At 36.5% G+C, this 15,638-nt stretch overlaps 2 protein-coding genes across 2 annotated transcripts; both read right to left on the reverse strand.

Moving 5' to 3' along the window:
* Nucleotides 1-6,259: 6,259 nt before the first annotated feature.
* LOC142173531 (uncharacterized) lies at nucleotides 6,260-7,747 on the reverse strand. Its single transcript, XM_075239137.1, has 2 exons — nucleotides 7,604-7,747; nucleotides 6,260-6,883 (listed from the first exon to the last, which is right to left on the reverse strand). Exons 1-2 carry the CDS (start codon nucleotides 7,745-7,747, stop codon nucleotides 6,260-6,262), a joined length of 768 nt encoding a protein of 255 aa, XP_075095238.1.
* Nucleotides 7,748-7,888: 141 nt separating this feature from the next.
* Nucleotides 7,889-8,314, reverse strand: LOC142173532 (uncharacterized). The gene has a single exon (XM_075239138.1). The coding sequence runs from the start codon at nucleotides 8,312-8,314 to the stop codon at nucleotides 7,889-7,891; it is 426 nt and encodes a 141-aa protein (XP_075095239.1).
* Between the last annotated feature and the right edge of the window lie 7,324 nt (nucleotides 8,315-15,638).

A 15,638-nucleotide genomic window follows, 5' to 3' on the forward strand; every position in this document is an offset into this window, starting at 1 on the left:
AATAATAAATAAGATGTTCCATTTTCTTTCCAGATAACCAGTGTAAAATAAATGCATCATTATGCCTATCTGTCAACATTATTTAAATTCAATTAAAATTACTTAAATTCAAAAATGTAGATAACTAAACTTGAAATGCTAGGATAAGGGGGTTTGATTTTTGGTGGCGGAAGAGGCAGTGCTAGCGGAGGAGGCAGTGGTGGCGTCAGCTTTGATGAGGCCTGCGGAACAGTGGCAGGGGAGGGGAGGGAGACTTCAAAATGCTTTGTTTTTGGGTAAGGAGGGAGATAGGAGTTGATTTTGGGTGGGGATTTGATGGGATCTCGACAGGGGGTGGAGAAGAAGAGAGATAGAAGAGATATAGAGAAAAGAGGAAAATGGGGGAAAACCCATCTAGGCTAGCCTTATTTTAAAATTTCCGACCGATTTTGGTCAGAAATTTCGGTCGGAATGTTTAAGTGGGCTTTGACCCGTTTAAATTAAAAATATATATTTAATTTTAATACCGACCGAAGTCGGCCGATATTTTAATTTTATATTTAAAAAATAAATTATTTAATTATAGATACTATATAAAGTACAATTGGTTTTTTAATATAACAAAAATTATACATATATATAATTTACCGACCGATTTCGGTCGGTATTATTGTTAGATTATTTGGTATTTACAATATCTACATATATTTAACAATACACACACTCATATACACACACATAATCTTGAATGTTTTATTCTCGATCACCTTATTAGTACTTTGCTCGGATACTTCATCAGTGGATCAATTGGAAATTCAATTATATTCGATTAAAACTTACTATAACACATTTAAAAACAGAGTGTATAGTTCTATAATATGTAGTCCTATGTTAATACTTAAGTTTTAGCAACAACAACATATGTATACTTATATTAATATTGCATATGTTAATATAGCATTAATATACATTAATATAACATTAATATAGCATTAGTATAGCATTAATATGCATACATATGGAAAGAGTACATATATCTAATAATACACACACTCACATATATATATATATATATATATATATATATATATATATATATATGTATTGTAACACCCCGGAAAATTTTGAAGTAATTAAGCGCTATTAAGAAAATTGATGTGCGCTAATTGTATTATTTTGAGTGTATACAAGGACTATTGTATGAATGATATTAATTGATCATGATAATATACGTATGAGGCGCATTAAGAATGGTTTATGGTCTAAGAAGAGCCCTAAGTCCAAGTCAAGTTGAAAATTTCATGATAGACTAAAGTTTCGAATGGGTACGCACAAGACTCAACTTTGAACGAGATTATCTACATATATATATGGGGTTATGTGACTATATACCTATCAAATGAAATATCTTTGAGTCTAGTTTCTAACTCTTCAAACCGTTCGTCATTTGGACATTCCAACAAGAAGTTATGACCAAATTACCAAAGGCTGGAAAAATGCGATTCAGCGACCAATTCTGCGATCGCAGAACCATTATGCGATCGCAGAAGTAGTTATGCGACCGCAAAATGGTCGCAGACCTGTCCAGTAAAGCCCATTTCTGGGCATCGATTTTGCAGTGCATTTTGCGACCCGCATACCCATTCTGCGGTTCATTATGCTGTTACACCCCATGCTTTCGTACGTGAAAGTACGCCATAAGTAAATTGATATATGCTCGGAAATGAGATATTACATCCCGTATTTTCGTACGTTAAAGTTTCGTCGTAAGTAAATCGACGTAAGTTTGGGGATGAGATTATTTTGGGATTATAAGTATTAAGTAAATTCGTGAAGGTGAGAGGGTAAGCAAATCGAAGAAAATAAATTTCGTCGAAGTTTGACATTTTGGGATAAAATACGGCCAGAGCTAAAATACCCGGTATTTATGGACTAGTACCATATAAGGTACCACATGTCCATGATATTAAGGTGTATAAGGCGTGTTAAAAGTGAGTAGTAATTTAAGTAAGTTGAGATAATTTTTAATTATGTGTATGATTGGGTAATTAATAATTTTTGGTGGGAGATTAGCTAATTAATTACAACATTTGGATAAGTCTAACCCCCCCAACGTGGCTGCCCAAAGGGGCCTTGATGATGAGTATTAACTCACACAAAAAAGGTGGCAAATTTTAGAGGGGTTCTTTGCTAAGTCATCACCTAGTGGGGCCCACACCCACTAAGATAAGACTTCTTAAATTCAACTAATTTCATACAAGAATATGATCATTTCACAAAGAAAGATTACGGTGCAATTTCATACAAGAATGATCAATTCACAATCTTCAAGTCTAATTCACAAAAAACGTGAATTAAAACTAAGGAAAGTGACGGATTTTGGGTAAATTTTCATACAAAGTTACACTGCGTAATAGCAACAGAATTTGCAATTCTAAGAGAGCACGATACAATCTTTCCCAAGATTAATATATGGATTTTTTCCCTACTCCAGGTATATTAAGGCTAAGCTCTTCCTTCATTTTGCATGATCTCGTAATTACACAAGTTTGATAATGAGGTATAAAGAAAAAATTCATGTTCCGAAATTTACGTATATTTTTCCTAGTCTTGTAAGTACAATATTCAATTGAGTATTTCCTCCTTCTAGTCAAGAGAGAAGAGAGTCTATATATACAGTATTACAGTATTTTCATTACCATCGAGCTATAATCGATAGGCAGGCCCCTATTGGGCAACCTTTGATCAGATGGTAAGCTATATACCGAGCCTACCGTAGCCGAGCACCTATGAGCGAGCTCAGTTGGCCGAGATACAGAGCCTAGTATGGCCAAGCGCCTATGAGCGAGCCTACTACGACAGAGCAGTTATATATGTATATACCGAGCCTTATAGGGCCGGACAACTATTTTACTTACTATATTGAGAGAGTTGAGTCAGTATCAGCAGGTGAGCATATCTTTAAATTATCTTTGACTCCCAGTTACTTCCAGTTATTATATTATCAATTCAGTTTCAGCTTTTAATATATTTCCTTACATACTCGGTACATTATTTTATACTGACGTCCCTTTTTTGGGGGGCGCTGCATTTCACTTGTGCAGGTTCAGAAAGACATGCAAGTAGATCTCCTTATTAAGTGTTGCCCGAGTTCAGCTTGATCGGTAAGCTCCATGCCTTTCGGAGTTACCGGGTCTAGAGCTTTATGTACGTCTTGTGTATATATGTATATATGTTATGAGTAGGTAGGAAAGTTGTTCCGATCACAGTATATCCATCAGTAGAGGCTTGTAGACATATCCTGTCAGTTAGTGCAGTACGTTAGGCTTGCGAACCTTGTATGTATATTTGGTTGGTTTGTCAGCTGCAATAATTATGACGGCCTTGTTGGCCCAGCTTTATATTGATATTTAGTCAGCATTCGCAGTTGTCTTGCAATGTGGCCCATGGCCAAAGTATGATATCATATGTTCAGAGTCTCTTAGTCACAGGTTGGTACGTAAGGATAGGTGAGGCACCGGGTGCCGGTCTCCCCCCCAGGCTCGGGGCGTGACATATGCGACCGCAGACCTGATTTCGGAGGGTTAATTTTTTTTATTTTCATAACCCGACCCCATTTTGATAAATAGGCTTTGGGGCTTATTTTGGGGCAATTATCTGATGATTTTAGAGAAAAGTGAGAGTGTTCTAGAGAGAGTAAGTAGATGAAGCATCTTGTTCATCAAATTCTTGTCCAAGTCTTAAAATCCAACAAGAAATCCCTCAAGTTCTTCATCAAAGAGGTAAGGTTCCATACCCTAGTTTTCAATTTCGGGATTTGGATTAAAAGTAGGTCATAAGAAGTATGATTCTTGGGTGTGAGAGTATTATGTATACATGTATGGATTTATTATGGAAATATGAGTATGAATCAAGTATTGGAACTCATGGTATAGTGATTGGAAGCCATAAATTCTCAATTTAAATAAATACCCATTGTAGAAATTGAAAAGTGATTATTTGATGGAATTTTGTTGGTTGGGTGAGAATGGTTGGTCACACATGTGATGTTAGGATTATAAGTTGTTAAAGAATGATGGTGGGATGAATTCTTGGTAAATGATGGTAATTGGAAGAACTAATTCTATGGTTAAGAAATGTATAAATGTATGCCCACTAGGTGTTTGGTAAATTGTCTAAATGGCCTAAAATATGGAATTGGTTACTAATATTGGTTACGTTGGATGTTGATATTGTAGATTCAAGTTTCTTAGTATAGTAGATCATTGTAGTATCATTAAGGGGTGAATTTCAGTTTCGGATCGTTGGCATTGAATTGAGGAGACAAGAAGGCATTCAGAGGTGGATACGCGCGGAATGGAATTTCATGAGTATTGATTAGCTTGCTCGACGTTGGGTTCGTCTTGTTAGTTAAGTAACACTTCTAAACTTGGAGATAAGGGTATGAACCCTTAATATACGTGTTATGTGATTTGGTTGGAGGTGACGCATATGCTGGGTGACAGGCGTGTGGGCGTGCACCGTTGAAATTATGACGTAATTGATTTCGTGGAATTTTATAGTAAAATAATCTTGGAATTTTCCTTGTATTGTCATATGTTAAAGGAATTTTAGTTGAGAATCATGTTAAAATCATGTTGAAGCTATATGCCAGTATTATTGAGACCCACAAATGTCATATTGTTGTTGAATTTGTTTAAATTGAAATTTGAAACTCAGTCATGTTCATTCATTTATATCATATCTCAGTCTCTGTTGTTACTTATTGATACATCATATCATCATTTTCGGGCTGGTTTTTATGACATTTTCGAGCCCGGGAGACTGAAGAGATTGATGACTGAGTGAGGCCGAGGGCCTGATGGTGAGGATGTTTATGAGATCGGGTTGCACGCCGCAGCATATTTTATTGATTTATGCCATGATTGGCTTGTTATAGCACTTAGGCTGAAGGAGCGCATCCGGAGTCTGTACACACCCCCAGTGAGTGCAGGTACCTACTGAGTGCAAGTGCCGAGTGCGAGTACCGAGTGATCTGGGAGGATTGAGTGACTGTGAGGCATGAGTGACTGTGAGGATTGAGTGATTGGGAGGACTGAGTGACTGAGAGGGTTGAGTGACTGGGAGGACTGAGTGAATTGATACTCTGAGAGTATGCATATGATTTTATCACTATGTTGTATAGCATTGGTATGCACATTGATATGTAGGCATAGATATGTACTTTCCTCATGCCATTTGAAAATGAAATTTCCTATTGTGGAAGAAAGTTTTTGGAAAAAATCACAGTTTTCAGACTAACTGATATTTTGGTGATTTCAGTGAAAAGAATTGAGTTTTATTATTATACTTGAAAAGAAAATGTTTATTTTTCCGGAACTGTGAACGAGTTGAGCATTTTATTATTGAATTATTCTTTGTGTTGCCTCAATTTTATTGTTATGAGATGTTAGTCGATATGGGTGTGGACTCTGACCTTGGTACAAGCTCATCACTACTTTCAACCTATGGTTAGGTTTATTACTTATTGAGTACATGTGGTCAGTTGTACTCATACTACACTTCTGCACCTTGCGTACAGATTTTGGATGCTGATGTTGTTGTGCATGGCGGGAGCTAGCATTGAAGATGTACCTGTGATCCAGTCACAACTGCCTTTTGTTCTTGGTAGCTTTAGAATTATTAATATGTTCATGTATATTTCAAACATATGATGTATTTTATTTCACACCAACTTTATAAATTCAAATCTTAGAAGCTCATGATTTGTACTACCAGTCCTTGTAGAGTGTATTAGAGTCAGTTAAATATTAATTGAATCATATTATTATTATTTGGCTTACCTAGCGGGTGAGGTTAGGTTCCATCACTTTGTTAGTACTTTGCTCGGATACTTTATCAGTGGATCAATTGAAAATTCAATTATGTTCGATTAAAACTTACTATAACACATTTAAAAATAAAATGTATTGTACTTAAGTTTTAGCAACAACAACATATGTATACTTTTATTAATATTGCATTTGTTAATATAGCATTAATATATAGCATTAATATGTATACTTATAATAATATTAAGATTGATTAAGATTAGTACTTAATATATATTAAGATTGATTAATATATATTAATGCTACATTGGTAAGTATATTTTTTATTTCACAAACCAAATATAACATTACAACACTTATTGTACTAGGAACTTGGACATCATGCCCCAAGTCCTATACTCATCAGACTCTATCATTGAGTACAAGAATCAAAACAACTAAGGCTATCCTCAATCTCTAGGGTACCACTTCATAGCTTGCAACTTTCTAGTTAGCTTCTTATACTGATTCCCTCGATTATGGACTTCCTGTGCTATCAATCGTAAGATGATCTCCTTTGTCCTGGACTTGCCTTGAAATATCCTCAAGTTCCTTTCCATCCATATATGGTAGACACACGCTGCCATGCATAGTCTATACATATTAGCCATTGCTGACTGTCCTTTTGCATGAATCTCTGCCCATTGAACTTCTTCAGACCATCCTTGAGCTCTCTTTTTGATTCCCTGCCATTCTAATAATCTCTCCCACATTTGCGATGTCATTTCACATTTAAAGAATAGATGCTCAGTTGTTTGTGGTTCTCTAGCACACAGTGGGCATGTCAAGTCTTCAATCTGACTCCATTTAGCTATTCTATCTATTATTTGTAATCTCCCTTGTAAGTTTAGATACAGTATAAACACCCATCTAGGAGCCCCATAGTTGTTACATATCAGTCTTCTCCGAGAGCATTTAGGGAACTCACCTCGAAGCTTCCTGTACATTCTTTGAATAGAAAAGGTCCTTATCAGTATGAATTCTTTCTCTTGTAGTCCCACTTCTTCCAGGTATTTTGCTGCTTTTAAGATCGTCTGTACAATCCAAGATGCTTGCTTAGTTTGACTCATCCACAGTGTGGTTCTTCTCCCATAGTAGCAATGTATCCACTTCACCCATAGCTTATCCTTTTTGGTACAAACATTCCACAGTAGTTTTCATATAGCAGCCTTGTTCCAAGCGTGAATATCCATGATATTTAGTCCCCCTGTAACTTTTGGAATACAGACTTTATCCCACGCAATTAGTGCCATTTTTGAATTATCTACTCCTCCTATCCATAAGAATCTTTTGCATACACTTTCGACCAATTGAATCAGCTTCTTTGGTAGGGTAAAAATTTGAGACCAGAATGTTTGGATGGAGAAGATAACACTCTTGATTAGCTGAAGTCTCCCTGCATAAGAGAGTAGCTTTGATGTCCAGCTTATGACCCTGCCTATTATCTTATCAATTAGGGGCTTACATTGAGCCAAGGACTATATTTTTGTGCTAAGAGGTACCCCTAAGTATCTTATAGGAAGTTCTCCTTTTAAGAAACCAAGGTGGTCAAGTATGTCAAGCGGTAATTGCTGATTAACTCCACCGAAACCTTGTGCTCAATTATTGCTATCAACACTACTTTATTTCTCTTTGTTTATAGACTCTATTCAAGCCTCTCACATTTTATGATACTATATTCATTTTGGTATAAAAGGATCATCTATCTCCTGCATCAATTCCCACCTATTCATGCTGCTAGGCCCCAAGCTTACTTGTGCAGGCACTTGAGAACTTGATGGATCAAGGGTATTTAAACCATTGGATGTGCTCACCCCCATGTTCTTTTCCACATTTCTTGAGCCCTTTGACACATACTTGTTCTTAACAGTCTTCCAACCTTCATCATCTGCATTCATTCCTGGACTTTGTGAAGAGTTCTGTGGCCGTACATTTTCAATTCCCTTCTGTTTCTTATCATGTACTTGAGTTTGTGGAATAGCATCCTTTTGTACGCCTTGATCCCTTTGTGTACCCCCTTCCTCATGCCCTATTCTCCTCTAGAATTGTTGAGGCTTCTGATTTTTCCCATTTATTTGTTTTGGCATAGCTTCTTTCTGTGGTTCCTGGCACACATGCCCTAGTTGCAAGCATTTATTACAATACATAGGCATCCAATCATACCAAACTTCCTGTTCGAATTCCTTTCCGTTTGGATCTTCCACCATGATCTGTCTTGGGAGAGGTCTAGTAACATCCATCTCAACCAAAATTCTGGCATATGATATACGTTCAACCTTAGTGGTGCAAGCATCAGCATATATAGGAACACCCAATGTACTACCAGTTCTACTTAGCGAGTCATCCTCCCAGTAATTCAATGGCAGCTTAGGAAGTTGAATCCATAGTGGGATGGTCTTCAGTACTTCATTTGAAAAATCAAAAGCAGCATTCCACATTTTAACCACAATTGGTTTGCTATTCATCGTATAAGGTCCGGAATACAACACATCATCTCTATCCTCTATAATAGCAAATTTTACCACAAAATACCCATCATTATGAAGGTATATTGAGGTTTTAGCAATAAAATTTCATTGGAATGTGACAAATCATTCAAATGCATCTATAGTAGGCGTTTCACCCACTACATACACTATTACAGCCATTTTCCATCGCTCAGTAGCTCTCTCAACCACCTCTTTGTCTAATTTGGCCACTTTAACTCCATTCTTAATCGTAGGAGCAATGTAATGTAGATTCATACCTCTAGTAGCCATCTTGTTCTCAGCAAATAGATTCTTTCATTTTGTCGCTGCAACTGGCTGAGCAGGTAGCTCCAATTTCCTCTGAGCTCCAGGCTCTCCCGTTCCCTTGTCACCTCCTGTTTGCTTAGGTCCTTCAATTATGATAATTGCACTTTTACTATGCACAGATTGTACTGAATTTGAACTTCCAGCTATTATCGGCGGGGTCTTAAGCCCTTTTGTTAGGGCTGGCCACTGTTCCATTGGTTTTTCCTCAGCTATAACCGTAATTGCCTCATCTAATTTCTCTACTGACTTCGTGATTGAACCCTTCGATGGTAACTCCTTCAATTCCACACTTATTGCATGTCTCCGAGGTCGACCTCGCGGCATTTTCCGGTGAAGGTAGCGCACAATAGCACTAGCACTCTATCATACACCGAGAGCAATAAATACCCAAACTATTGTACAAGTGTTATATTAATGCTATATTAGCGTATGCAATATTAATATAAGTGTACATATGTTGTTGTTTCTAAAACTTAAGTATTAACATAGCACTACATCGTATAGAACTATACACTTTGTTTTTAAATGTGTTATAATGAGTTTTAATCGAATACAATTGAATTTTCAATTGATCCACTGATGAAGTATCCGAGCAAAGTACTAATAAGGTGATCGAGAATAAAACATTAAAGATTATGTATGTATATATATATATATATGTCACGACCAAAATCCAACTAGCCGTGATGGCACCTAACTCAACCTGTTAGGTAAGCTAATTTACAAATATCTGATTCAAATAATATTTAACTGACTCTATTAAACTCCCCAAGGACTGGTAGTACAAATCATGAGCTTCTAAGGTTAGAATTTACAAAACTGGTATGATATAAATACATCATCTGTTCGAAATGTATATAAACAGATTTTTATAAATCTAAGGCTACCATGAACAAGAGGCAGCTATGACCGGAACACAGGTACATCTTCAAATTTAGCTCCCGTCGATCACAACAACATCAACATCCAATATCTGCACGCAAGGTGCAGAAGTATAGTATGAGTACAACCGACCCCATGTACTCAATAAGTAACAAACCTAACCTTAGGTTGAAAGTAGTAACGAGCTGGAGCATAAGTCGGGGTCCAACACCAATAGCCAACAATATTTCATAACAATATGATTAGGAATAATTCAACAATAACATGCTCAACTTAATTATGATTTCTGAAAATAGCTCTACCTTTCAAGTGTATCAGTGAAAACTCAAGTCTTTTACTGAAGTTGCCAAAAATATGAGTAAGTTTGAAACAGTAATTTTTCCAAAATTCCTTTCAACAATAAATAAGATGTTTCATTTTCTTTCCACATAGCCAGTGGAAAATGCATCAATATGCCCATATGCCAATATGTATGAGAAGTCATGAATGACGTGATACCGTACAACATAAGGAAAATGCATCCCTATGCATGTATGTCAAGTGTGCATGTCAATGCGATGCACCTCAGTGATAAAACCATATGCATACTCTCCGAGTATCATTTCACGCAGTCCTCCCAGTCACTCAATCCTCACAGTCGCTCAGTCCTCCCAGTCACTCAATCCTCACAGTCACTCAGTCCTCCCAGCCACTCAATTCGCACAGCCACTCATGCCTCCCAGTCACTCAATCCTCCCAAATCACTCAATCCTCCTAAGTCACTCGGCACACGCACTCATTAGGTATCTGCGCTCACTGGGGTGTGTACAGACTCCGGAGGGGATCCTTCAGCCCAAGCGCTATAATCTGCATGGACAACTCACATGCTGCACGGACAACTCACGTGCTATAGTATCAATATTTGTATCTGCACGGACAACTCGCATGCTATAATAAGCCAATATGTCCTGCTGCGGCGTGCAGCCCGATCCCATAATAATAAAGTATATAAAGCCAATATGACCTGCTGCGGCGTGCAGCCCGATCCCATAATTATCCTTATAGATTTTGAGATATAATCACCCAGTCATCAATCTCTCCAGTCTCTCGGGCTCACAATGTCATGAAACTAGCCCAAAATGATGATATGATGAATCAATAAATAGCAATAGAGACTGAGAGATGATATGAAATAAATGAACATGACTGAGTTTTAAAATTTCAATTTAAACAAATTCAACAATAATATGACCTCTGTGGGTCTCAATAATACTGGCATATAGCCTCAATATGATTTTAACATGATTCTCAGCTCAATAGCTCTAGTACGTAGAGATTTCCATGATTTCAGATAAGTTCAGGTAACTACACAGTTCCACAAGAATAACGGAATCACAGTTCATACGGTGCACGCCCACACACCCGTCACCTAGCATGTGCGTCACCTTAACACCAAACACATAACACATATAATTCAGGGTTTATACCCTCAGCTCCAAGATTAGAAGAGTTACTTACCTCGAACAAGCCAAATCTAATACCGAGCAAGTTGTACAATACTCCGAAAATTCTATTCCCCGCATATCAACCTCCATACGCCTTCCTATCTCCTCAATTCAAGCCAAACAACTCGTATCTATTCAAACAACGTGCAAATTAATCACAACTTACTCTAATGCTTACAATTTAACAATTTACAAAAATTCCCAACTCCGCTCGAAAATATCGGCAGTGGGAACCACATCTCGGAATCCGATGAAACTAATAAAATCCGAACACCCGTTCCGATACGAGTCCAACCATATAAAAATTATCAAATTCCAACATCGGATTGACCTTCAAATCTTCATTTTACATTTTTGGAAGATTTTATAAAAATCTGATTTTTCTTCCATAAATTCACGGATTCATGATATAAATGAATATGGAATTATGAAATATAATCAATATAGGATAAGGAACACTTACCCCAATGTTTTTCCATAAAATTAGCCCAAGAATTGCCTTCACCGAGCTTCCCAAACTCAAAAATGAGTAAAAATGGCAAAACTCCTCGTTTTATGGGATTTTTACGTCTACGCCACCTGTGGCGCCCTTTCCAGTACCTCCAGCAGTCCCAGCACCAGGGATAGTACCCCACGCTACCCTGGGCGCTGACGGCGACAGAAAATCATTCTCGACACATAAATGGGCATAACTCTCTCATACGATGTCCGAATTAGACGATTCTTTTTACTATGGCTCCGTAATTTCAATATGGATCTAATGCTTCAAGCAAAACTAAATTTGGAGTTAATTTTCTTATTCTTATTGTAATACCACGTATTCTTGAAAAATTAACATCGAACATTCTAGGAATATCCAACTTAAATTCTGTTAACCATCCGAAATCCACCCGAGGCCCTCGGGACCTCAACCAAATATATCAACAAGTCCTAAAACATCATACAAACTTAGTCGATGCCTCAAATCACATCAAATAATACTAAAACCACGAATCATACCCCAATTCAAGCTTATTGAACTTTAAATCTTTCAACTTTCAAACCTCGCGCCGAAACATATCAAATCAATCCGGAATGAACTCAAATTTTGCGTACAAGTCATAAATGACATATGTTGTTGTTGCTAAAAGTTAAGTATTAACATAGCACTACATCTTATAGAAATATACACTTTGTTTTTAAATATGTTATAGTAAGTTTTAATCGAATATAATTAAATTTTTAATTGATCCACTGATGAAATATCCGAGCAAAGTACTAATAAGGTGATCGAGAATAAAATATTCAAGATTATGTGTGTGTATGTGTGTATCTAGATTTTGGGTCGTGACATATATATGAGTGTGTGTATTGTTAAATATATGTAGATATTGTAAATAACAAATAATCAAAACAATAATACCGGCCGAAATCGGTCGGTAAATTATATATATATATATATAATTTTTGTTATATTAAAAAACCGAGCGGGGAAAAATAATATCAACTTTCCGACTGATTGCGGTCGGTATAATTGAAAATTTTTAATTAAAACTTATTTTGGTAGATATTATGCAAGTATGACCAGGTCTTGGTCAATGATTGACCACTTTCCGTCTCTTATTTTTTGTTGTGGGACTACTATTTCCGACCGAAGGTGGTCGGTATATTTGTGAGAAATATTTTCGTTGACTTTTGCGACCAATTTACCTCCTTTCCCACAGCCATCGGTTAGTTTATTTTCTGATCGATTTCGATCGGAAAGGTGTGGATGGGTTTCAACAGTTTTCTAGTTGTGAATCTTCTAGTACTTCGTTTCCTCACAATGAGCAAAATTCGCGCGCCAATTAACAAATCAGGTCGATTGACAACTACACGCAGGCCTTTAGTTCGACTTGAGCTATATACAGTCAAACCTCTCTATAACAGCCTCGTTTGTTTCAGATATTTTTGGATGTTATCGTGAATTGCTATTATAGAAAACATATATTATAACAGAACATGAAATTTGGTTTCGGAAAAAATTGACTTTTATAGTGAAGTGCTATTATATAAGGATGTTGTTATGGAGAGGTCTAACTGTATATGCATACTTAGACCATATATACTCACCAACTCTAAATGATAAATTTGCCTATGGTGACAAAGCAAAAGGAAATGATATATTTGTCATTGAACAATTTGAAACATGAATATTAAGATAATCAAACATTTTCATATAGGATGAGTACATGCATGCATGCAACAAGAATTCTTTTTTGGTCCTATATGTAAATTAAATGTAGTAAGAATGTGACTCATGGGTAAGAATACTTAGAGCTATAATATTCTACTTCCACGTGTGCAAAAGAAGACTAGGATGTCCTCCAATAAACACTCTTTTTTCCATGGCAATTTGGTGGCCCGGTTTGTTTGTCCACCATTTCTTGTTCCTCCTCTCTATCCCCTGGCCTTTCTTCATTCTGTGGCATTCTGAAGATTACCTAAACCTGAAATATATATTCAAATTGGATATATAGAAGGAATAAAGTAAACACAGCTGTTAAAAAAACAGTTAATTCTAATGTTTTGCTCTTGTTTTAAGGTCAAAGAAGCAAGAAAATGGCCATGGCATGGATGAGACAAGTGATAAAAGGATGGTTTTGAAATTGAGCGGAGTCGGAGATAAGTGTACTAGGTGGAGGAGGGTTGTAATAATAGAAAGGGAAGTACGGTACGATGGGGTTTGGAGGTGGAGGAGTTGGATATATAGAAGGGTTGGTCGGAGGATAGAAGTAGTCACCATCACCGACACCGCCACCGACACCTCCGCCATTATAAGGCGGTGATAAAGGCTGAGAGCAGTTTCCCGGGCAAGAACTGGACGGTGAAGGAGGCGGTGGACTATTATAGACTGATGAGGGTGGGGGCAGAGGTGGTGGCAGCGGCGGTGACGGTGGAGGCGGGCATGGAAGCGGAGGTGATGGTGGTGGTGGAGAGAAGATTAGCTGACATGGGTTGTCACAGGAGGAGCACATTGTGCAGGCTATTTGGTCTTTGGCCATTGCTGTAATTGTTGACATGGCATAAGTTAATTGGATTTTGAACGAAAGCAGAACTAAACTGAGGCTGCAGATAAATAGTAGTAATTGAGAATGCAGGGGAGCTCCCATGTTGAGGAGGCTCTGAATTTGCAACAATCCAGAGAAGAGATGAAGCAAGGCAAAAAGAGGAGTTTTGAATGTACAAATACAAGAAGTAAGGGCAAAGTTGTTTACGACACTACAGAAAAGGAGTGTTTGGGTGGAAAAGTGAGAAGAGAGACTGGAAAGAGATACTGCAGCAGTGAAGGGATAAAAGAGGGCGAGATAATAAAGACAATTGGTGTGGGGTTTGACGGAGGAGTGCCTGTGTATTGATGACCGCACCATTCCTAGAGTTTTATCTTCTAAGCTAAGCCACCATTCTCTCTGTGACACATAATAATGCCCATACAATTCAATTAAGAGTTTTAACTTTAGTATTCTGATCGGTGTACAAGAATTTTATACTATTAGATTATCTTAAAAATAATTAGCTCCAGTACTAACTATGAATAGATACCTGAAACATAAAGCAAACAAACTATTACGATCGAGTAAATTACAGTAATAGTATAAAAGAATTTATTTAATACAGGTCTAAGATAAGAAGTTTTGTCTGGTAGGCTTGCACCGGTACTTGCAAATCTTATATACACTCCATCCATCTGTTCCAATTTATGTGAATCTGTTTGACTGGGCACAAATTTAAAAAATATAAAATTTTTTAAAATTTGTGGTCCTAAACAAGTCAAAAAGAGGTTTAGAGTATTTGTGTTGTTATAAAAAAAATTTATTAAGGGTAAAATTAAAAATTTAAATTAAACTGTTTTCAAATTTAAAAATGAATCATTTTTTTTTTAACCGATAAAAAAAAATAAGTTTATATAAACAAGTCACCAACTTTGAAATCACAATATGAACCACAGAGGCCAAGTTTGAATATTAAATATATAAATTATCCTTAATTATGGACCAAATTCCTATTATATATTTTTTGCGGACAAAAATTTTCTTACACACTCGGCCTTTACAGAACACATCTTTGTTTGCGTAGCAGGTGCGTGTTTTACAAACAAAATAAGGTGTATGAATTGTAAAAAAACTGTATATCTGATGCTTTATTTGAAGGGTCTAGATTTAATGAAACTTATCCAACGGTTAAATAGATTTTCTTTTTGTCCTTTTCTAATATCTTCCTTTTTTTTTAGTTTTCTAAAGTAATCTGGTTCAAATGTAAGATAATGTTTACTATCCATTTTCTCTACTTTCAATGAAAAAATTTGTTCAAATTGTAACAGATGAAAAAATCAATTATGGAAGAAATTATAAACAATGTAGAAGAATCTGTAATGAAATCTTCAAGTGAGATTAGAAGAATAATGTAGAAGAATCTTCTCTTTTTTTTCCCTTTTCAATGGGGGAGCCATAAAGAAAACCCACTTATTATATCTCAAAAGTTTTCGAAAAAAAAAATACAGGGCTTCTATTTTTTTTTCTTGTTGAATTGTAAGGTAGAGGTTTGGGTTTTTTGGATGCTCGACGGCAATGGAGATAACGAGAAAGCTGTGGAAGGTGAGTAATGATGGT

Source organism: Nicotiana tabacum, chromosome 19, assembly GCF_000715075.1.
Source record: "Nicotiana tabacum cultivar K326 chromosome 19, ASM71507v2, whole genome shotgun sequence".
NCBI lineage: Eukaryota > Viridiplantae > Streptophyta > Magnoliopsida > Solanales > Solanaceae > Nicotiana > Nicotiana tabacum.

What these genes read in the sequence shown, in the direction of transcription:
- LOC142173531 (XM_075239137.1), bottom strand. Translation starts at nt 7,747, where the DNA reads ATGAATGCAGATGATGAAGGTTGGAAGACTGTTAAGAACAAGTATGTG. An exon ending in GTTCTCAAGTGCCTGCACAA is followed by an intron (nt 6,884 to 7,603) that starts GTAAGCTTGGGG and finishes TGGATTGTACAG; the next exon opens with ACGATCTTAAAAGCAGCAAA.
- LOC142173532 (XM_075239138.1), bottom strand. Translation starts at nt 8,314, where the DNA reads ATGAATAGCAAACCAATTGTGGTTAAAATGTGGAATGCTGCTTTTGAT.